The sequence below is a fragment of the Corvus hawaiiensis genome, chromosome 5, assembly GCF_020740725.1.
Source record: "Corvus hawaiiensis isolate bCorHaw1 chromosome 5, bCorHaw1.pri.cur, whole genome shotgun sequence".
Classification (NCBI taxonomy): domain Eukaryota; kingdom Metazoa; phylum Chordata; class Aves; order Passeriformes; family Corvidae; genus Corvus; species Corvus hawaiiensis.
Window position 1 is genome coordinate 11,350,165 of NC_063217.1, and position 24,900 is coordinate 11,375,064.

General features: G+C 41.5%; 1 protein-coding gene across 15 annotated transcripts in view; it reads left to right on the top strand.

Moving 5' to 3' along the window:
* The window catches only part of ABLIM2 (actin binding LIM protein family member 2), a 133,525-nt gene that overhangs the window by 20,755 nt on the left and 87,870 nt on the right, over positions 1-24,900 (top strand). For 14 of the 15 annotated variants that reach the window (XM_048303546.1, XM_048303549.1, XM_048303550.1 and 11 more), the window contains exon 2: positions 15,875-16,018. In XM_048303546.1, coding sequence (XP_048159503.1) covers positions 15,875-16,018 — 144 coding nt within the window. Of the gene's footprint in view, positions 1-8,149; positions 8,258-15,874; positions 16,019-24,900 lie in introns of those variants that run through there. The other variant, XM_048303547.1, reaches the window with a different exon arrangement.

The following is a 24,900-nucleotide window of genomic DNA, read 5'->3' on the forward strand; positions in this document are numbered from 1 at the left end:
GTGCAAGAAGTAGCACTGTAGCTGAAGGCTCTTGGGTCATGTTTGTGTGAATATAACACATTTCTGCTATGAATGTGGTGTTGAAAGATAATTGATTGCAGAAATTGTGTAGCCTGAATGTGAAAAGGGAGGCAGTGTGCTGGTGTGCCTGATGGGGATGAAGCAGAATTAGATTTGTATGGGTGTAACTGAATCTAATAAGAAGTTTTTACACTTTGACAAATTCGGCAAAGATAACTAATTTTCACTGTGTGAGGTAGTGTGACTTTAGCACCAGAACTTCAGTAACATCAATATCTATATATATTTGAAGTAACTCTGATTGCAATAAAACAAGAGCTAATCCCTTTCTAATGCTAAATTAAGCAGAGCAAATAAAAGCAGTTCAGTTTTATACTTCAGAGTAATCATTTTAGACATTTTTATATGCTGTAGACTACAAGATAAAGAGGAAAGAGCCTTTGCAAAGGTCCTTAAATTATTATTTGTAATCCTTTTAGAAACATATTTCGTATAGCATTAGTGGCAAGTTAGTAGATTATATTAATTAATGATTGGGTGGGATATATTGTGGGTAGCAAAATGGACCATTGCTTTTTATATTATTTTATCTTGCTTTGGCTTTTGGTGTTGCTGTAACAAACAGGCATCACTGTTGTTATTATTACTCTGTTTGTACCAGGGAATGGAAAAACAAATGAGCCACGGAAATTCCTTATACACTGTTTTTCCCCAGTTGCAAACATTTGCTCATTTCCAAGCCAGGGAATGTGCTTGTTCCCCTCCCCCATGCAAGGACACAGATGGAGCAGATACCAGTGTGAAGAGTGATGCTGGGCAGGGGTGCACCCAGCAAGTGCTACAGACCTGGGGGGAGGAAATAGCACCACAATGACAGTTTCTGGTATTGGGTCATGGCTCTCCAAAAAAGAATACCCTGAAGATGAGGAATGGCAGGAGATGGCAGGAATATGGTTTGAGTAACTGATGGAGGTGCTAGAAGTGATCATCAGGCAGCCAGGGAGGTGCAGAACAGTAACAGATATAGAGTCCAGTGATTTTCTTTAAGTTGATTCTTAAGATTTTGGAGCTTCTTATGGTGGAACTGAGCAATAAAGAATATCAATTAATTTAGACACACTCCAAGAAAAAAAATATCTGCTTTGTTTCTTGGTATTAAAGTGAGCTCAGAGACATAATTGCATTTCAGATGTTACTGATGGGAAATTGTAACCTCAGGCAAGCAGGGGAAAGGCTGAACTTTCTGGTTGTGTTGAGCCAGTTGCTAAGATAAAAACTTGGCAGAATTCAGAAATGAATGCTGATGAAAGTCTTCAACCCAGATCAATAATAGTTTTACTGGTGGACTTTATTGGGAACAGGGTTAAGTGTAATGGCTTCACATTTCCAATGATGACTTCTTTTTTACTTTCAAAACAGCATTCCGTGTTGTTGACAAATTCCTCAGTGATCATCAACCAAAATGAATGTATTTAAGTAGGATTTGGATCTGACCTGCTGCTTTGCAGCTACATCCCTTTACAGAGAATGGGATTTGGAAGGCAGGCAGAAAAATGTTCTCTGGCAGGGTCACTGTGGGCTAAAGGCAAGGATTAAAGTGCTGGGAATTTGTGCATGTGTGTGCAGGACACAGAGTGCTGCAGATGAGGATGTGTCTGAAATCCCCACTCCCCTCTGGGGCAGATTTCTTGTTCAGGTCTTTTCACTTGGGATTCACAGTCCAGGTTGTAAACATGATTTTCAGCGTCTCTCTCCTTTGCAAACCCAAGCAGAGCTATCTATGCAAACGCAAGGGTTGGGCTTGCAGCTTCCTGAGCCTCTGAGGAAAAGGAATTTGCACCCATTGGATTTGCACCCATTCCCGATTGGATCTGTCAGTATAAAACTCATCTTGCCAGTTGTTCAGATGGCCCCAATCTGAAGATGATAGTCAGCTTTTCTTGCAGAGGATGGTCTCTACATGTGTGCTTGGCCATCTCTTTACTGTCCTGGTAGTGCCATGTGCCACAGCTGGGCTGAGCTGCAGGGTTTGCAGAAAGGCAGCCCAGGCATGTGGGATGAGTGTATCCAACAAATGTGGCAAGGATTCAGAAAGGTCCCTATGGTCACAGAGTCATTGTTTCCTGGAAAAAAGGAAGGTAACTCTTCAAATGGAGACTTCTCAGATCTACTGGGTGACACTGAGTACAGCACTTGGCACCCCACACTCACAAAAGACACAAGCTGCAAACGAGCACACACGTCTGTGTCCACTACGTGTGGAAGCCAAAGGCGCTTTCCCACAGTCAGCCATGGACAGCTGGGAAATGGGAAATGAAAAATCAGCTTGCTCTGCCTTTGGATGTGTTGAGGAGCAGGTGTGAGGAGGGGTTTCCAGCCTTGCAGTTTGGACTTATATGTGTGGCATTTCAGGCACATGAGTATTCCCTTAGACCTAGACCCACGCCTCTTAACTCTCAAAATCTACCAATTTGGTGGGGATGATGGGGGTGGGGTGTGTGCATTTTTTAATTCTCTTTTTTTTGGAAACCTTCAAAGTTAAATTTATTGATTCTAATTAAAACACATGAGAGGTTGAATGTTTTTTTTTTCTGAATAGCACCCAACCCACATCATCATTTGATAATTTTGTATGATAGGTAGCTGATGATTGCAGAATTATGGCAATGTCTGTGTAACTTTTCAGAAGAGAGCAATGCAATGAAGGTGCTTTAAGTCTAATTCTTTAGGTAATACTTCTGTTTATTCTCTACGTAAGCACTTGAAATTTCCATTGATTAAAAATCCAGACAATTTAAATGGTAATTTTATATATAAAACAATGATAAACTAAAATTTAGTAATCTCTCTCTCTTTGTATGCATGTGGCATCAGCCCACACAGAAAAAATCCTGCTCCATGCATTCATTTACTCCCAGAAGTACCCGAAAATTTTCTTGGCATCTTTGCAGTGCCTGTCATCTTTCTTGCACCACTCATGAGCCCCTAAATGCCAAACTCACATTGTAGTTTAAATCCTCCTGTATTCAAAGATATAAATGAGTTTTTCTAACTCTCATGCCTACCATATGCAATTTTTGGCCACACCAACTGACATTTATTGCCTCATTCTGCTTCTTTGATTTCCCTCCCATAAAATGTTGGGCTTGGATTCTAATTTTTTTCTGGGTGGTTCTTGTTACAGTACCTTTTCTGTTGCAGGCAGGACGCCTTCCCTTAATACAATACATCCCATTATTCTAGCTCACCACTGGGTATACAGTTTCCCTCTTGCTTTCCGAAGTCCTTTCTCTGAAAAGTCCCTTGTAATGCCTGACCTTTCAGAAACTAATACCTTTTGTTAATTGCTTGCCTTATCCTTATTGCATGACAGGTCTTCTTCTGAGCTAAATTGTAGCCTGTGACCTCTACTTAAGCAGATCTTTCCTTATCTGATATCTGCTCCATTTTACTGGCAATCCCTATCAGTTTCATAAGGTCAGCAGAGTCCCTGTGTGGCAAGTTCATTCCTGAAGGTGTGTGACCTGCAGGGCTGTCGCTGTGGCTCTCGTTGTCTCTTTGCTGATAACCAGACCCCATCCCTTTATCCTCTGACCTGTGTCACTCTGCCAACTGCATTCTGGACATGCTCTCACCTCATTATGGGCCTGTGTTTGGTTTTTTCAGTTCTCTAAGCGTTTTCTTGCACCCTATTTTTAGGTTTGATATCCCTCTTTTTCCCATTATAAAAACCTCTGCTAAAGGCTTTGTAGGGTTTACGTGTGATTTCTGCTCAGTATTTTGGGTGCACAGTTTGCTGAAGAATATTAGATGGTGCTTTCATTCTAGTTGGGGAGCACATGGAGCTAATGCCAGCTTTGGTCTGGCTCTAGGTCTGCTGCAGAAAGGTCCCCCTTGGAGAAAGGAGCTGGGAGTGGGAGAAGTTCTGTTTTCATTCACCTGACTTGCTGGCCAGCAGTCAAGGGCTGTCATAATGGATTTCAGGGCTGAAGGAAGCTCTTTATTCCCAAGAGATAGCAAGGAGCAGAGCAGGACTCATGACCCAGTTACCTCTGAAGCAAACAACTGCCTGCTCCCCGTCATGCAGAGCTCATCGTGGATCCTCAGCCTGACTTCTGCTTCATAAATATGCAGGATTGGCACAGAATCACAGAGTGGTTGAGGTTGGAAGGGACCTCTGGAGTTCATCTAGTCCAGCCTTCCTGCTGAAGCAGGTTCTTTACTTAAGTGCCTTGTACGAGAGCCCACTGTCTCTGACCTGCTTGTATGTGTTTTGGTTAAAGATGACCATGCACGTGGCTCATTGCTGTGCAGTTAATGAGAAGTGTTATCTCATGCATAGCCTTGAGGGTGGAGGTGTTTGAGAGCCAGAAGTTTAAACTCAGGCTGTTTCTGAACAGGACAGGTCACTGAGAGCAGGGTTGGGTGGCTTTGCAAGTCCGTTCCCAGCAGATATAGGATTCATGCAAGAGAGGCTGGGCAGAAAGTTGGAAGGCATGATTTTAGTTGTAGATGCACCATTTATCCAAGTCATTTACCCTTTTCCTGCTCATTTTCACTTCTGCCATGGGTTTGTCCTTTTTTGTTTCTATCATGAATGCTTGAGGACATGGGCCATTCAGCAGTAGTTCCAACTTTGGACATGACTGCAAGGAATACATCAGTTCAATTAATAAATTGTGACAGTTAAAAGGAAATACCTACTACTTAATTTTATTTTTGTCCTAGTTATAAAGTGTTACCAGAATCATTATACCTAGAGATATGTTTAATTTTACTGTATTTTTCATATAATAGAATATCCTGAGTTGGAAAGGATGCACAAGGATCATCAAAGTTCCAAGTTGTAGCCCTGCACAGCACCATCCCCAGAAGTCACACCAGGTGCCCGAGAGCATCTTTGAACTCTGTCAGGGTTGGTGCTGTGACCACTTCCCTGGGGAGCCTGTTCCAGTGTCCAGCCACCCTCTGGGTGAAGAACCTTTTCCTGCTCTCCAACTTAAACCTCCTCTGACACAACTTCAGGCCATTCCCCGAGGTCCCATCTCTGGTCACCACAGAGAAGAGAGCAGTGCCTCTCTTTGTGATCGTATTGATCCCCAATAGAAAATCCAAATTAGCACTAACCTGGGTCAAAACTATCCAAAAGCAAAAATAACATGAAGCAGCACTGCAACCAGTTTTTTCAACTTAAAAGGAAATGCATCTTAAAATGTACTGAGAATATCTGTGAAGTATGATGATTTCTTGTATTTTCCAGCCTTTTCAAAGTAAAATTCATTAATTATATATTATTTATGAAAAGTTAGTATCTTAATCTGTATTGAGACTGGACTCTGTAGTCTCCATTTGCTATAAACAGACATATATACAATTGGGTAGAAACCTGATGAGTGCCTTGAAATCCTGGGACATTGTTTTATAAAATCATAAAGGCTCCTGAGTTGGAAGGAACCCATGGGGATTGTTGAGTCCAGCTCCTGACTCCACACAGGGCAACCTAAAATTTAAACCAAGATGCCAATCCCAAGCAGCATAAGAGTTGCTGCAAGCAAACAGGTGCATACCTGTTGTATACTGCGAAGTCCCTGAATCTCAGGTGGTGTTATAACTCTGTCGCTGTTGTGCCGAGAACGGCGAATAATCATGACATAAATCCAGGTCAGGGAAGATGGCTGAGGCCAACGTTTAATGTAAAAAACCCATCTTTTTATAGCGTGGTTCACAATAGAGAAATGACATGATTGGCCCATTGGCCAGACAACCACCAAAGTGATTGGCTGAGCAGAATAGTTCCCATTCTCAAAATATTATTCTCAATGAATCAAAACAACTTCCACAACAACTTGCACCTGTGAGATAGTTTACAAAATAACAAACCATTTCTCAGCTAGCTTGCATGAGAACGGAGACTTTCACAGGAGGCTGTAAAAAGCTGGAAAATTTCTCTAGCTTTTTTTAGCATCTACATAACTCTTGATTTTTAAAAAAATTCTTAGTTAGGAAATACTTCCATATTTCGTAGTGAGGAAAAAGCTCTACATTCTTCTACATCTAATAAAATAATTATTCCAAAACATTTTCAGAGACAGGCTGTGGAAAAAGTTCCAGACGGGCCTAGTGAAGTGCTGTGAACGTGGAAGAGCAGGGTTCAACTATATACTGTCACCTTCGTAGAATCTTAGAATCCTATTGGAATATCTCAAGTTGAAAGGGACAAGGATCATCAAGTCTAACTCCTTGTTCCTTGCAGGAACTACTTAAAACTTAACTATAACCAGTCCAGTTACTGCTGACAGTCACTTTAGCTTACACTGGGAAAGAGGACAGTGAGTACAGGAAAAAAAGCATGAGTTAATTGGGAACAGGTCTGAAATATTTTTAAAATGTCATTTATAACTCATGGTACCACAGGTTATAAAGATTTTGCAGCCATCTAATCCATTTCGGAGTGGCCTAAATTTGTTGCTGTCTGGTTGCTGTTCGCAAAGATGTTGATGAAGGTGTTGACCTGGGTAATGTAACCCTGGAAAAAAGCAAACCTGAAACAGAGGATGGGCACTGCTGTGGCTACCAGGACTTCACTTGAGATTGTAAGAGGAGCCAAGTGTCTTGTCCTTTTCTGTAGCAAGGGCAGTGTGCTGTTATTCCTGTTAAAACAGTGGAGTTACAGGTGTTTGGCCTGTGTTGATTTGAGAAATCAGGTTAAAGCTACACAGTTTTCTGCATCATTTGCAGCAGGAGGTCTCTGATCTGTGCTGCTGTCACTGCTGCCCCTTGTCACGCTCCCCCAGTCAGCCCATCATGCTAATGAAGTGCAATGGCCTCGTGCTTTGTGCCTGTGAAGCGCATGAGTGGTGATAAGAGTTTCTCAGAAACACCATGAAAATCCTCTCAGCTCCTCGAGTGTGATTTCTCCTTTGCTGTAGGCAACTGGTGAGACTTCAGGGGAGGCTCAGGGATCACACCTCAAATTGTAAATACAAATTAGTGCCCTGTGTGGCTACATTATGATCATACAGCGTTAAAATGCAAGTTACCAAGCATTTAGCCTTGGAAGCCTGGCAAGCAAAGGGAAAGGCTATGTTAGAGTGAAAGCCCTTTCACTTTTCCTGCCTATTAATTTACGTGCCTTCAGAGTGTTGCCATTTAGCAGAGTGCCTTTTGTGTTTCTGCCAAGCTGAAGTAGCTGCTGGGAAAAACTAAGTAGGCCAAATCTGCAAATGTCTGGAGAGCTCAGCCAGGGTGGCTGATGGTGATCCAAAAGAGTGTGAGGATGGATTTGGCTTCACACGGGCAGCACAACAATATTGAACAAAATAAAATGCTCCCATAAGAGTTTCGTGTCAAAAGGCAGTTGCTGCAAGATAATGCATATATAAGATTTTTTTTTTTAATTGATTAGTTCATAGTTTTGATTCAGTGTATGGAACCTGGGATCTTCAGATCTGTGCTCTGGGTGTCAGGCCATGTCAGCTGAGGGCTATTTAAAGTTACAGACCATGTCTGGCATGGCCCAGGGCAGTGGTGTACTCACCATATAGATTTCTGAAGTTAGTCCTTATAGAAATGCTCATTCTGTTCCCATGTAGTGCTTTAAATAGCTCAACACATCAGTGCTATTCCAGTGATACACGTTTCAACTCCATATGAGCAATCGGGAGGAGATTTTTGGCTGCCAGGTATCTCACAGTGAGAGCATCTCACTGCTTACATCATCTCCTTTGGACATCAGTGCTGTGCCCTCCTGCACCAGGGGGAAGGGACTGCTGTGTTGGTGGGATGTCTAAAGGGGTTTCCCTGCTATCTCAGCCTGTATTTATGACAAGGAGTTTGAAGGTTTTAGTTCTTTTAGCCTTTCTCCCCAGGTGCCCAGCACCACCCTGAAGCGGCTGTGGTACCACCTGATGCAAAGACACCCCTTGCTGGCAACGTCCTCCATCTGGTCCCTCCGGGACCCTGCCAGTGGTGCCCCCTCCCATGGACGTGACAATATTTCGGCTTCTGTAGGACGCTATTTTTACACGGTGGTGACGGCGAGGTGTTGGCTCAGCTCCCGCCTGTGCGTGGGTGCTGCAGGAGTCATCTGACCCTGGGCGTGTTGGGGTCGGAGTGGTGGCTGTGGCAGTGCACGCTGCGGATCCCGCTCCCCACAGCAGCGGCCACATAACAGCAGGGCTTCGGTTGGCATTTCCCCTCTGGAAGGGAATTCATGCAGGAATGCCAGAAGACACAGGTACAGTGTGATGGCTCCACGTTTTGGGCAGCCTAGACCTGAAGTGACTTGTTTTTCATCTGGGGCTGTGGTAGCTAAATCACCGATGCTGTCACAAGAATAACAACTCTGTGTTTATGTGGAAACACAGCAGTGGGGAAAGATGGTTAAACACTTATTGTAAATTATGCTTTGTGTTCTTTTAATTATATGAATGATGATTTGGAAATTATAATGATTCTGGTAGTTAGCTGACAGCTCAATTTGAAAACTTTCCTTGTTTTTATTAATTTAAATTGATTTCAGAGTTTATATTAGACTGTAAGGGGAAAAAAGGCCCTATTTCTTTATGCATGTATCTTGGAGTGTTCTTTCTATATCCTTTCTCATTGCAATCTAGCTAAACCTGTGCAAAGGTAGCCTTTACAATGCTGCAGTAGTAGTTACTCAAATTCAGCAGAGATTTTTTACTAACTGTGTTTGAATTTGGTAAATATTTTATTATCATAACGAGGGCAGGAGGTTAACTTGTGCTAAGTTTGTTTGTGTGATGTGAATTTAGCACTGAGCATATGGTGAGACTTGAAGCTCTTGTGTGAATACTTGATCTGTGTTGTATCTTTTGTGAATGGTTTATTCACATCATGCTGGATAACACCTCTCTTTTGCTTCTGGTCCCATAAACTCTGTAACTGGAGGTAAAAGCAAGCGCTTGCCTCAGTTGTGCTGTGTGCCTGCTGCCCTGTATCAGCTGTGGGTTTCTGTTTTGATAATGATGTGTAGGAAGTGCTGGAAAGGCGCTGTAGGAGTGGTTGTTTATTTGTGTTAGAGGCAGGTATGCATTTCAAAAAGGAACACAATTCTTGAAGCCTTTTTTTTTGTACTTTTGGACAATGTGAAAGAATTGAATTGAAACCTATTGACATAGAGATCATTGAATTTGGTGAATATTTTCTCTTATAATACAGGAACTAAGGAGAGAAGTAACAGTGCTTTGCTATAGGAGCCACCACAGAGGTCTTGGAAAGAGCAGTGAGCACTTCTAGGGGGGTGCCCGGACCCTCTCAGTGCAGAAGAGCACTGTTGGGAGAGGGACTGAATTCATGGGCTGGGGACACCTCATCCCTCTGTGTGGCCAGCCAGCTGGAGGGCTCAAGAGACCACATAACATGGACACTGACAGCAAAAATTCTTTCCCTTTATCCTCGTGATCTCCTGGTTTCTTGTGAGACATGCAGAAGAAGAGGGCATTGTGTTACCAGGAGAAGGCACTATAAAGCAGGGAAACACATTGTAAAGTCATTTAACACAAGGTGCTGATTGAGGAATAGGGTAAACCAGGTTACCACAAGTCATTTAATATGCTGTTCCAGAATATCTAACAGCTCCTTAGGCAGGGCTGAGGGCAGGGAATTGCTCTTCCCCACTGCCGAGTGGCATTGGCTGGATGGATGGGAAGAGCTTCTGGAGTTCCCATTACACAATTACTCTTTTCCTCATCCTTTCTGTGGAAAGGACCAATGGGGTCTCAGGCCCCCACAAGGCTCCATAATGAATCACTGGTTCTTAGGAAAAAAAAAAACCAACCTCCTTATCTAAATTAAATTTACAGGTGACACCCATGTAGTTCTCTGATCACTGCATGTATTACCGTATTAAGTATTTCTGTGTTATCCTTACCCTCACACCAGCACAACTCCTCATCACTGGATTTTAAACACAGACAAGGCAGGGAGAGAACAGGGGCCAGCCATACAGCATGAATAATGCTTCACTGGGATATTTACAGGCACTTAAATGCTTCTTTCCTTTGTTTTCATCTGGATGTTTTTAAATTCATCCCTGAGTGTTTTGACTCAGTTGACACTGAGAAGGGTTTGTTAAAACAACAACTTAAACTCCAGTCTCTAATTCCAGCCTGGTGCTGATTTACTTGTCTGCTTCTCCTTTAATCCTGCTCCAGGAAGATTGCAAGTTTAATTCCCCTCTGGGCCGCTGTGAACCTCACCCTCCCCAAATCACTTGATACAGCATGTCAGTAATCAATAATTCTGTCCTGTTTCTCAAATACTTAATGAGTACATGGCATTTGGGTCTCATATTAGTTTATTTTGATTTCAGTAACCACCTCTAGATATAGAGATGAAACGTTTCAGTGTCAGCACAAAGGTAATTCCATCATGCAGAATAATATCCCTTATCAGGACTCTGAATTTTTGGTTCAGAGTTGGAATGAAGCCTTTGCCTTTGTTGAAAAAGCTTAACATTATTATGAACTAGAGAGCTGATAATTATAAATATTGATGTCTAGTATTTTTTCACCTCAAAAAAATGTTTTCATCTCATGAAGCAAAAGGTTGTTGATTTATAGAGGAGCCTGTAGTGCTGATAGTTGCTAAAAAAAATTGATGTAGCTTTTCTGCTGATGGAGAGTTGCTGTTGCAGGCAAATGATACTGTATTTGTATGAGCCTGAAATGAAAGACCTGCACTTTTTTAACCCGACCTCCAGAAGACAATAAAAAAACCCCAGAACAACCCACAAAAAGGACAGGGGAGGTGGCCCCCCCAGGCCCTTTGGTTTTCCTTTCATTGTTGCCTTTAGGCTCTGGTTTTGCACTATCCTTCCAGGAGCCTTGGTGAGGAATTACCATTTTCCCTGCATTGAGAGGTAATTGGGGGGATTGCAAGTATTAGGAATAAAATTTCTTTTCACATGACTGTTGTCTCTCCACTCAAATTACACCTTTCTTTAGATCACAGTACTCTTTAAAATGTCTATCTCACATAAGGACAGGTTGGATGGGGCTTTGAGAAACATAGTGTAGAGGAAGGTGTCCCTGCCTATGCAGGAGGATTGGAACTAGGTGACCTTTAAAGTCTCTTCCAACCCAAATCATTCAAGGATTCTGAGATTAGAATATCAAATTGTGTCATTTGGCCCTTTATCATTTTGGGCTTCTTTAATCAGCAAGAGCAGTAAATCTATTAAACTGGTTTTTTAGAACAGGGTTAAATAATGTGGCACAAATGAGTTATGAAGCCTTAGTTATGTCTGCGTAGTAAACAAAGAAGGTGGAAGTCTTTATTATTAAACTTTACAGTTGAGGTTTGATTCCAGATTAAATGTACATTCTTAAGCATGAAACTTCTTAATTTTCAGTACTTGATTTCCAAGCTCAGAAATGGCTTCTGTAGGGTTCCTCTGAAGAGTTAAAACACAGCAAACTGGAAAAAGCATTAGGGCTGTGTTGAATTCTGCAGTTTCTGGACATGTTTCTTCATCAGGTCTGTAATCTACCATGAAGATTTCTTATTTAGCTGTTGGAGAGCCTGACAGCAAAGGGGTTTGTCATCCTCTGCATAGACCAGTCCTAGACTGGATCTTTTGCCAAGAGTTTGATTTCCCTCAGCAGTTTGCTCACAGCAGAGAGAAGGTGACGTTTTCTATCCCAGGCTCCTGAGCAGAGCATGATCAGGGACTTGCGAATCCTCTCCCTTCTGTCACCTCCATCAAGTTGTCTTGTTCTGCTTCCAAAGCGTTGCTGTCTCAGCCAAATCTTTTCCTTACCTCTGGCTCCTTATCCCAGTCCCCAGGGATGTTAAATCCTGCTCAGTCTAGCAATGCCGAAGGAGCTGGGCTTAGTCAAAGGGATGGGTTTTTTACCATGATTTTCATGGTGGATTTTCATGGATCCAGTGTACCTGTCACAGTGTTCACCAGTGTCAGGCTACAGCCTTTACTCCAAATACTTCCAAAAGCATTGTGCTCTGCTTTCTTTTTAACACTGATAACCAATATATTGTATACTATCCTTTTTCCACCTTTATAAAAAGCTTAAATTTTGTCTGAAATTTTCCCTGAGGAAGTGAGTTTGAGAACAGCAAATGCGAGTAATGTTCATGTAAGTGGTTAAAGTTTGGCAAAGCTCTTAGGCAAATATTGTGATTCTTGGGGATGGTCCTGTGCAGGGCCAAGAGTTGGACTTGATGGTCCCTGTCAGTCCCTTCCAACTCAGGATATTCTGTGAATCTGCAGAAGTTATAAGCACACTGAAAACATCACTTGACAGTGGTCATAAGATGTGTAATGCAGCTTCAATAATAAGCAGTGCCGCCGTCCCCCCTTCCTGGTGGTATGTGCAGCAAGTGCATGTCTGGACTCAGCAGTGTAGGACTAAGTCTGAGGAGTTGATCTTATTTGACAATTTTTAGCAAACTGTTGCTGGTTAATGTGCCCTACTTGGTCCAGAACTGCAGAATTATCTGCGTAGCCTGGTGGAGACAGACTGGGTCTTGACATCAGAGATGTGTAAGCACTGGACTGTTGGCAAGAATATTGGCAGTGATGTCCCCAGCAGACAAGTCTTGCACAAAGAAGTGCTGTGGAAACTGCTCGTTCATTCCTTGCCAGTTTTTGTCCTTGTCAAAAAGTGAGTGCCGTCAGATCCTTTTAGGGTTTAAGGATTCATGAGGATACCTCTGCTGGGGCAGAATGTAGTCTGGGAGAAAGGGAAACTTAGAGAATCAGGTATTCAGTTGTATTTTGGTTTAGAAAAAGTAATTTAAAGTTAAGAAGGAAATTTCTGCATCTCAGGTTATAATGTAAGCATTTAATTTTTAATGAACTCTTTAGTTAGTTAAAATCTGATGAGTAGTCTCAGATCATTACATTCCATCAGTAATTAATTATTTCACTCATTAAATGTGTTGATTGTTTCATCTGCTGCTTTGAAGACTGATTTTGATACATAAAGGCATAAAGGTAGAATGCTGAAAACTGCCATGTAAACATATCTCCTTAAATATGGTTTGAAACGTAAGTTAAAATGTGAAGTTCCCTAATAGAATTAGTTTCTCAGAATTTTCAGCAGTTGAAATTTCCACATAAATCATATTAAGTGTCAATGTTTTAAAATATAAATTAATATGTGATTAATTATATGATTTTGTTGGGCTAGATGGAAGAGCAAGTGTTTTAAACTGTCTTCAGAAGGACTTCTTTGTACTGATCTCAGAGGCACTGTATTCCCACTGGGGTTTTGTGTGAAGCACTGAGTAGCTTAGTTCTGAACGGAGAGAAAAGAAAAATAATTATTCCCTTGTCTGTGGTGTATATTTTAAATATGCTTTTTGTTACATCAGGATTAATGGAAAAATTCCAAAAGAAATTCCAAAGAAGAATTTAACAAGAATACTAAATATTTCCCTTTTTAATTTATTTTATAGCTGAATTGCTGGGTTTTTTTTGATTCTGAACCTTGCTTTAGAGACCCAAGGAGAAGGAAATGTGTGAAGTTGTCCTGCCCCATAGCTCTGCACACTGAGCACCAAATACATTGTGGAAAACAAATCTTTCTGTTTTCTGCCACATTTTCAGTTTGCAACAATTTCCAGAAAACAAAAAAACTCAGCTTTGCAACAATTTTCAGTGTTCTGCTACTTTGCAGAAAGGGCAGCATTGGACTCCCAGGGGCAAGAAAGCAAATAGAAAAGCAATGTTTTCTCTGGAAATGTGAGGCTATTGTCACTTTAGGGAAGGAGGTGTGTTTGGTGGGGTGGGCTGCCCTCGGGCTCACTGGCAGTGCTCCTGGGCTCCTCCTGGGCATGCTCTGCGCTGCGGCTGGAATTCCTGACCCAGGTTCCTCTGGCCTGTGGGACACACCACAGCATGAGCTGGCAGCTCTCTACACTGGCCAGGCATGGATGCCTCTGGAGAGATGCTGTTCTGAAAGGCTGAAACGTGGGAATAGTTGAGTGTGAAGAAAAGTCAATTGTTTAATTGTTCCAATCAGAATTTTATATTTCAAATGCAACTATTTAGGCCAAAATGTTCTGGCTGTGGTCAGCTCCCTTTAAGTCAAGTCTTTCCTGAATTAGGTGCTACAAATTTGATGCTTGTTAGCAAGTCTGGAGAGAGAAAACCTTTATTTATAGTTGCAAACTTTTAGCAGCTATTCTAGTAACTCACTCGGGAAAATACTTTGTTTTGGTTTCTTACAGGGTTGATTCTTTAGCAGGGTGGGTAGTTTGTTTTGGGCAGGTTACAGTACAGAGAGATTCTTGTGTCAAAAGTAAAGTATTGCAAAGTTCAGAGTTTCCTCTGTTTTTATTTGAGGAATAAATCAGACCCTCATAGTAGCCTGAACAATGTGTACTGTTTGCTCTGTGTAAGTTTGGGCATCTGCCTTTCTATAAACTTCCAGTTGCCTGTTGTGCTCATGTTGTTTTTATTGGAGATGTCCTTAATTATAACCAGGCCTTCAGTAACTGCTCCAAAGTTCACATTGCCTTGAGCAGGACTTTTTTGACCATCACAGAACATGTAATTTTAGCAGACAAGGCAAAGTGCTAATGGATGGTGAATAATGCCATGAGGAGCTCAGTCCCATGTATCTTCTGGGTAAAGAAAACCCCAAACCACTTTAGTTACAGGAGTAGAAAGTGCTGTTTTGGGTAAAACTTGCAGCAAGTTCCCTGGAAGACTGTGTGGGAGGGGAAGCTTAGCGTGCCACTGAAGTACTGACTCCTTCAACTCAGTGGATGTGGAAAGGCCTTTTTCTCTTAAACCTATTGGCTTATGGGAGGTTGCTCCATCTTGACTGGTTGGTTGGTTGGTAAGTTTATTTTGTAGCTAGAATTTAAACAAACTCAATCACTTTGAAATAAGCAATCCAGCCTTGGAGTAAGCATGCCACATTACAGAAGAAAAATGTCATTTACTTAAAATGCTTTATATGCTTTCCTTTTATTAGTTCTTCACACAAGGAAAAAGCCAAATCTGTTCAGCTCTTTTATAATTAATCGTCTTGATGATTCCTCTCTTGACTCGTAAGTACACTGTGATAAAAAATTGATGCAAGTGCTGCAGCAGGATTGCAAGAACAAGGTCATCTCTCACCTGTTCCACACAATACATTGAGATACCAACTTCTCTTGTGTTTCCAACAGCACAATAAATGCAATTCTAATTTACATCACAAGATGGCAGCAAATTTTTAACTCACTTAATTTTCACTAACCTAGATTAACCTAACCTCTTGAAAACCTGGTTTCCTTACAAAATAACAGAAAACTTTGTTTTATGATCAGATATATGTGGTATTTATAGGGATGTCAATGTTTCAGAAGTACTCAAAACGTCTACAGAACTATATTTCTGCTTTAAAATCAGTAAAAAAGGCGTTTACCATGAACTTTAAAGATCAGTAGCTCATGGTGTAAGGGTTACCAAGTGCCATTAAAGATATTTTGAATAAAACCAATAGATTTTATCTATAGTCTTTAGCTTTTATCTATAGTCTTTGATTTCTTGAAGAGAAAATATGACAAAGCATTTCTTGAAATTCAGGTGGAGGCTCTCAAGACTTGATCATATGGATTCTTTCTTCTGTAAGGAGTTCTGATTTATGTTTGAAGTGTGTTCAGTCAAAAGCTTTCAAAGTTATGAAATGACAGGGTTGGCTTGGCTCGGCTCCTTTTGGCAGATCTTTTCTCCTGTGCTGGCCAATCCCAGAAGTTAAAACTTTTATCTGCTTGACCTGATTTGTCCCAGGTGTTAATTGTCATTACTTGTAGGTCTTACAGAAGATGCATCTGATGGCCTTTAAAATGCTCTACCTTTTGTTTTCCCTTGCAGTTTCACAACCACAGGCTGTACATAGCCAGCTGGAGAAGCCATCAAGTACTGCAATTCTCTGCAATACCTGTGGAAAACCATGCAAAGGAGAAGTTTTGAGAGTTCAGAGCAAATATTTCCATATTAAATGCTTTGTTTGCAAAGGTAAGTGTTTGTGACTGCTGCTTCTATGAGTAAGGCATTAGCAATGGTGTGTGTGACTTAATGACCCTGGTAACCTCACAAGCATATTTTACAATCTAATACATGCCTGAAAGGATTTACTGTGAACTTTCTGACTGCTTGCTGTAAGATTTTAAACATTCTAAGTCCCAAAACTGGAGTATGTTTTCAAGGGATGTAAACCTGTTTATATCCATGTTGGAGTTTACTATAGAGTTAGGATGTCAGTTTGGGAGAACAATGCAGGGCTAGGAGAGAATTAACATTTTCAAAGAAACTCAGAGGTTATCTCTTTTCCCACTCTCTAATGAATGCCATAGGGTGGGTCATGGCCACATCTGTTCAGGTTCTCTGGTGTTGGACTGTGATCTTTGAATTCCAGTGTGGCCCTCTGTGCTTTTCCATTGTTTGGGGGGAGGGACTTGGTTTGCTCCAGGTTGGTGCCTGGTGATCTAATATTGTCACATGAATAGCAGAAGGATGGTCACAGGAAAAGGGAATTAACTGATACAACACCCCTTCTGTAAGTATTTGCTTATTTGAAACTTAATCTGGAAGTTGCAAAGATCTAATTTGTTTTGAGTGTCCAAGTATGTTGCAGTGGGGATCCTGCAACACGCATATATCAAACCAGGAGTCCCGTGGAAAGGAAATATATATGGACAGACAGATTCTTGATAGCTGTTTCAGAGATGTTTATTTCTCCAGCCGCATGGCCGGGGCTCTGCCCAGGAACTGTTCCAGTCACCGGGACCAAGGGTCCTTCTGCCCGCGCAGGGAACACAAACCAACCAATGGGAACGAGGCTGAGCAGGGGCAGGGAAACCCCGTGTCTGTGCCCTCAGGGCCCCTCTCCCAGGGCTACACGGCAGGGGAGGGACCCCAACACCTCACCCGTTTTATTTTAATAAAAGGAGAATGAAAACAACTGGATAAACATAACAAGAACAGTTTCAAAACAAAACAAGCCACCCTCCTGAGTCTTTAAATGTCCAAACAGATTCTGTGGAACATCTTAGGGATGACAGAAGGGAGACAGAACTCTGAGCATGCTTTGTGGGGAAACTGAGGCAGGAGAGGGTTTAACTTCTTCCCTCCCCCTTTTCATCCCCCACTCGGCATTGGAAAGGGATTTTTGGGGAAACAATTGGCAAAAGCATGGTTTTGTGAGGGAAACCATGGATGAAAAAACGGATTGGGAATACACTGGGGGTAATAGGATATAGGGTAAAAGGGAAAGGTGGGATTAGGAAAGGGAAACTGTAGGGAGGGCTTACAATGGAGATACTGTCTAACATGACTACGATTTTTTGCATATATACTGCCTTTTACAGGAACACCATCAGGCCCAGTGACCTGCGATGCTTGTAACCCTTTTCTCCCTAGTACAATATTAAATTCCACCACCTCTCCATCTCCCAAGCTTGGGATGCATTTTTCAGGGTTATTCTTTTTAATAGCAGTTCTATGCACGAATATGTCTTGCTGGTTGTCACACCTTGTTATAAAACCATAATTTTGCTTAACATTATACCATTTTACTATCCCTAAGGTCTTAGTTGCTATGATCTTTTCCTTTTTCCGAGTGGCTGCTGTTTTCTGTCTCGCTGCGTCTTTGCTGTCTCTTTCGGTCGCTCCCGTGTTGGAATTGTCGGGGCTGCTGGTGCCTGCGCGCTCTTCCCGGGGTCGCGTTCGGGGCCGTGCGGGCCGGGCCGGGCCACGCCGCTCAGTTCTCCGTGCGTCGCCTCCTCTGGTCGCAGCTTCGCTGCCGCTGCCGGGCGCTGCACCCACGTCTCGGCCGGGTCCCCGGGCGATGACTCCCCCGCGCCCTGCTCCAGCGCGCGTTTCGGCTGGGCGCGGCTCCGTTCCACCGCCATCGCCGCCAGCCGCCGCCCGCGCGCCGCCCCTCTCGGTCGGGCGTTCCCGGGGCTCGCTCCACCACGCACTGCACAGGACCGGGCGGGCACTGCCGGGTCCCGCCGCGCCTCGCTCCGCCACCGACACTGCGGCTCGCGTGGCTCCGCCCGCACGCGGGAACTGCCTCGCTGCTGCTCGCAGAGTACTCGGTGCACGTGGCCTGGGCCGCACGGTCCCTGCGCCACGCTTCCCTTCGCCAGGACACAGCTGACATTGCTCAACAGTCTCGGTAACTAAATAATATTCACGAAAATATTCTTCCATCGGCATATATTTTGACTCCAATATTAACTGTGTCCAAACGGTTTTCCAAAAGCCCTTCGTAAGAATTAAATCCCAAGAAACATAGAAAAAGTTCTTAAACAACCATGCCAGGAAGTGTTTCAGTTCTTTTTGAGCTTGAATCAAGCTAAAATTTACAAATCGTTGTTCAAGAATCATTTTAAGTTTAAGATAAATGTCCATATGCGGCTCTGAGAGCCAAGAGTCTTCCCACCGTTCCTCCATAGTTTAGATATGGAATAGCAAAGCAAAACCAAGAAGAGGAATCCAAAGTTTCCAGGGTTTACTCACACAAATCAGTCGCTTAGGGATCGGGGATCGTTCTGCTCACAAATCTCCACCATTTGTTGCAGTGGGGATCCTGCAACACGCATATATCAAACCAGGAGTCCCGTGGAAAGGAAATATATACGGACAGACAGATTCTTGATAGCTGTTTCAGAGAGATGTTTATTTCTCCAGCCGCATGGCCGGAGCTCTGCCCAGGAACTGTTCCAGTCACGGGACCAAGGGTCCTTCTGCCCGCGCAGGGAACACCAACCAATGGGAACGAGGCTGAGCAGGGGCAGGGGAACCCCGTGTCTGTGCCCTCAGGGCCCCTCTCCCAGGGCTACACGGCAGGGGAGGGACCCCAACACAAGTACATAAATGTTAGCTCATGTTTACTGAACAATCTGCTTACTCCATTATTAACCAGTACTTCAAATGACATTTATTAATCCTTGTAGCTCAGTCTAGAAACATGAGCATATCTTTGGTTCCAGATGTGTCACTGTAACTATTTCCATTCCTATTTAGAGGAAATACTAGGAAGAAGGCTGTCACTATCTGTTAGCTATTGCGATATTTTTAAAAATCCCATGGGATTAAGTGCGTACTGTTAAGTAACTGAGGCAATCTTTAATGAGTTAGACAGGCAGGACTAAATGTTCAGCTCAATAATTGTGTTCTTTGCAAAATTGCACAGCATGCAAAATAAGCATAGTGCACTTTCCTAAACAGTAAAAATATTTTGGTCACCTATTCAGAAGAGGTTGGTATTTAAAGCAGAACACGTCCCATACATGCATCTTTTAAGCTCTTTAAACCACGTGTTCTAATGGGAAATTTCATTATCAAATCAGTTTTTCAGACCTAACTCAGGAAAAGAGCAGCTGATTTGTTATTCAGGAGTCTTGTCTGCATGAAGCTTCAGGAACATTCTGGTATTTACTCCATATTATTATCTTCATGGAATCAAAGCCCCCTTTCTGTTTTACAGATTTGCTATGAGAAAAGACAAATCCTTCAGAGGGAACAGGACAGAATTGTGCATCAAATTTTTTATTTCATAGGCCATCTCCATTTAGATGATGCCAGGTCACCAGCAAATGCAGCATGTGGTTGCTGAATCGATCCACTGGTCCCAAATTTAGGCAGTGCAGAGGGTTTTTTTCCCACCCCCATGCAGAGGAAAATGATGAATGTACTGTAGAAGCTGCATTGCCCCTACCTGTCTGTAAGAGATAAGAAGGAGTTTTTTCCCTTCAGGCAGATCTTGGATAAAATGAGAGAAAAAATCACAATGTTAACAAGGTAGCAAGGTAGCATCTGTCAGCCACCTGTCAGTCTCTCAGCTGGCACAGGAGAAAGTGTCAGAGATGTGTGGTTGAACGGCTGCTTGGTGTCAGGGCTCTTGGAGGACTTAGACTCCTCCTTACTAATCATTTTTCTAAGTGCTAAGTTTGCACACATGGTTGGTTTGAGGGTTTTCCCTCATTATTTAAATGCTGTAATTTCTTTTATCACTTTTCAGGGGTTTCCATCAATTTTCTGGCATTCTTCTGGTATCTGTTTTTGTTTCATTTCTGGGTTTTATTTGTTACTTAAGAAGCATAAGTTGCTTTGTAATATGGATTTGCCACGTTGTCACGTGAGAAGAGCTTTGGAACAGAACAGTGCACTGAATGTACATTTCACGAGCTAGCATAAAAGGAAAAAAAAATCAGGTTAGGCAAATGTGACTTAGTTTTTAAATTAATGAATGAAAGAATACAGTCCATGTGTTAGGATTTAGCAAAAAAAATTGTGTTCAGTTCTGATCAGTTAACCTGCTTTCAGCCTTGGAGGAGAGTTTTGTGCTGTGCACGGGCAGGGTGATGATTCTGGGAAGGTATTTATCTCAGAGTTGATTCCTCCCTTAGGTGCATTTATTTTGATGCTACTCAGCAATGCAGTATGTCCTGTCTCACCTCATCCACCAAAGACAGCATGTGGAAAGAGGCTGTGTGTCCAGCACCCAGTGCAGCTGCAGGACTGTCCAGGACAGATAATCCCATGTGTGTGCTGGCTGCATTGCCCTGCTAAGATGCCTGCCTGCTTGGTTGACTGCCTCTGTATTCGATCATCTTGTAGCCTGCATCAGAAAATATTTAATATTTATAAAGCTGCAGGAAATTTTGGTCCCTCTCATAGAAGTTACAGCTGTATAGTGATGGAGAATGCAAACTGAGAAAGAGCCCATGAATAAGAATGACAAATGACTGTGCCTTGCATGGTGTCTAGAGGTATTTGGGGTCTGTTTGAATGATCTCATCAGTGACAAATGATACTGCACTGGAAGAAGACATACCTTTTTGAATATGTGTGAAATGTGAAGCTGTTTCTTTGAAAGTGTTGGATAAATTATGAAGTTTCAGGGGGTCAAATACATTGAATTGTTTCCTTTTTTTTTTTAAGGGTAGAAAGGTAGTTTTGTGTATTGCCATACTGCTGTCTGATTATTCATAGAATGGCTGGGTTGGAAAGAACCTTAAAGATCATCTCATTCCAATCCCTCTGCCATGAGGAAGGACACCTTCAACTAGACCAGGTTGCTCAAAGCCCCATCCAGCCTTGGACACTGGAAAACCTTACGGGGGACTGCGAGTTTCAGAACGGTAACAGCAACTGTATAGATGCCTTTTGTATTAAAATTAAATTACATAACCAAGGAAGGTTAGTATAAAGTCACTAATTCCCATGCAGTTCTTCTTTCATTCCCATGCAGTTCTTCTTACATTCCCCAGGTAATGATTCTAAACAATTGAAAGTTTTTAAAAGGTAAGCAACTCTTTTATTATTCAAGACTAAGAGATACATCCAGATTAAAAAATTTAACAGCAGTACTGGGAGCATCTGCTAGTTTTGCTCCATATCAAAGTTTAATAGGACCTAGGGAGGTAAATAGGCATTTTATATAAGGTTTATACTCATGTCTATTTGTATATGTTATTTCTTGTTTAGATGCACCTCTAATCTGCTAATAAAATGCTGAAGGGAACATGCCATCTAGTCTCACTTCAAATTTTTATTTAATTTTTAGTTTAAAGTATATCCTATTTTAATCAGGTTTTATAAAAGTACTGTTACAATGAAGCAGTTGCCTTTGATATAGTGAAGCAAAGTTTCATTAGACTTCAAGGGCTTTGGTTCCCATGTTTGCTCATTCTTTTTTTATTTGTTACCACTGTAATAAAAGCACCAAGGAAAATTACTAAAGTGATAAAATATTAATGACTCAGACTGTCAAATTAAAAAAAATGTGGTGACTATAAACTATTCAGAGGGTGTTTGTCATGTCAGGATGGCATTTAATGGAGTGGATGGTATTAGACAAATACTAACTTGGAGCTTCTTTACAGCAGTGTGATCTAGTAGACCCAGTAAAGAGACACATTAACCTAGAACTGTAGATAGGAGAGATGTAGATGCTGTGATTATATTATCTTGGGTAGCCTCTCAGATCTTTAATAAGGCTAGAAGCTACCTTGTTTTAGGAGTGATTGTCAAGTATTTCATTTTCTGTGCTGTGATAGTATCCTGGCATTTCCAAAGTGGCAGTGGCCAATTTAAATGGGAGAATCCATACCATCCTGCTAAAGAGTGTTCTTTGTACATATATGAGAAGAACTGTAACTCACATCTGTGTCCTTTCCTGGTTTGTCTTGATGAAAGGAAGTAAACTTCCAGTCTGAAGCATAGAGGTAAAAACATGACCTTTGTGCTATACCTGCTTCATTGTATCTCGTGTGTATCTTGTTTTACCCCCAATCAAAATTCTCCTGATTGCTTCTTGCTATGGGTGCAGCACATGCAGTCTTCCACGCTAACGCAGCTAGCAGTTGCAAGTGTACTTTTTCCCCCATTAATTTTCATTGTTTTTTTTAATTAATCTGTTAGAATTTATCACATCTTCAGTTTAGAATAGGGTATGTGGTTCTGGAGATTAGTGTTTCTATGGCACTGCAGTGTCCTGGGAATTCTAAAAAAGCCCAGGTCTGGATAGATCACTTCTATACCATTTTCTCAGTAGAAAATGCAACAGAACCCAGAGTTACATCATTTATTGGGAAGTCCTATTAATGGGAAGGGCTGAGACAGAATATTCAGTGAAAATTTTAAAAACATGGAATAACTTGGCAGTAGGAGTTATTTGTTTGTTAGATCAAATGCATCTGCTAGGATATAAATATGTTCAAAGCTGCACTGAGTAATCTGAGGGACTCGCATCTGAACATAGCCACAGGGTTTCACATTTCAAAATGGGAGTCATTTGCGGGAAGCCCATTTGTAAGAGTTCCGAGTCCCAGATTTTTGCCAGGCAGTAGCAGTTCCTGGTATTTGTGGTGTCATGGGCACTGGAGATTAGTGTAGGGCCTCTTATTCATCAGGCACTCCCAGCAACGTGTCCAGCACTTCCTGAGTCCTCCAGGAGTTTGCAATCCCAGATCATATTAGCTCAGTATAACAGGAAAAACTGCTTCCAATGTAATGCTCACCAAGTCAGGCTTGCAGAGTGTGGTAGGCTTAGGGCTGCCTTACCAATGTCAACTTATTATTTTTATTTCTTATGATGATGATAATAACAATCACTTTTGCCAGTGCAAAAGTAATTTAATGTAGCAGCAAATGGTTCTATGTTGTAGTTTTAAAACCTGAACTTTAAAATTTGTAATCACTAAATTTCTAAAAACAACTCAATAATTAAATTTTGGTCAGTTAGTGATCTTGCACTATCACAAAGTAATGGATAGTTTTCCCTTTGTCTTAATCATGTTCTTGTTGTAACCTGTCTTTGCATTCATTAAGAACTTTCTGCAGCCCCTCATGTCCTGGCCGTATACCCATCACATCAGCACTCTAGCAAAACCTTTTATTTCATGGCATATATTTCAACTAGAGTCTGATGAATCTTTTTTTAAGAGTATCTTTCAAGAATTTAATGAATACATAATGTTAATAAAACATGGTGAAATGGACAGAGAGGAATCATGGTTACGAGTACTGGTAAAGGAATATCTTAATTAGGTTCATTAAAAGGTAGCTAACTATTCACCACAGGAAGCCAAATCTCTGTTATTTCTGTTTTCCAACTTTTCTCCTTATTTGCATCCTTCTAGTCCATAGGATGAGAAGTTATAGTAGAAAGCTAAGTGCTCATTAGATCATAGGATTTTCAAATCTGTATAAGCTTTGCAGGCAGTAAGGATACTATTCATATAAAGAAATTTTGAGCATACATAGTTTCAGCCCACATTAGATAATGTCACAGAATTATTATTATTTTAAAAAGCCTGTAAGTCTTTTTAATTACTTAAGTTCTCTTCTTGGGGTAAGGTTTTTCACCCTGAAAAAGAAGTGCAAGGATGCCTTTATGCAGGGGCCTTCCAGTCTATGTGATGCTCTTTCCCTTGAGGACACAGCAGGGATACAGCAGCACTCTGGAGTAGCTATGGGGCATTTCAGTGCACTAAGGTGATGTGATGCCTGCATGGAGACCCAGAGAGTTGTTGCATAAAATTCATCACTGCCACAGTGGTGTTATTCCACCTCCCACTTTCTGAAACTCATTAACACGAGACCATCTGCCATATCTGTGAATAGAGCAGGAACTTAATTTGCAAACCTGGAGCTGGCACCCAAAGCACTGTTAAAAAAAATTGGAAAATATTTGGTGTTGTTGCTTTGTGTGTTGGGTTTTTTTGGGTTGTGGATTTTATTTTATTGTATTTTATTGTTTTTAAAAACTTGTTTTAATTAGTCTGGCAAATGACAGCAGTATTTTACCATAAACACATAAGATGCTGTTAGGTTGAAAATGGGTTTAAGCACATTACTGTTTCTTGAATTTCTTTAGCATACTTGCAAATTTTAGGTAACCAGATTGAGTCCTTAAAACAAGAAATCAGTATAAATGAGACAACTTTTCCAGTTTTCCTGGGGATTATTTTGGTACTTTGAAACAACTGCATACCTAATGCTGTGAGGATCTTGCTCACCTCTAAGACTATGGGAGAGCTTTTATAGGGCAGCAACACTGTCTCTAAGCTATTGGGAGACTATGCTTTCCAGAAGGAAAATGGAAATGTACTTCCTAAGGAAAAATTACTTGATGTGTAGTTCCCATTTATTATAGGAGTCAAGATACATAGTGCACAGGAAACTTCCCAAACTCTCCTTCATTTTAATTGGCATGCTCTAATGTTTTGTTGATCTCATAAGAGAATTCTGAATCTCAAAAGCTTTTCCTTCACTGAAGTGTTTTCTCCACAAATTAAATTATGGGTGTCATGGCCAGTGTAGCCTCGGAGGTTGTGTAGTGCATTGTACTCTGTATCCTTTATAGCTTTATCAGTGCTATATGC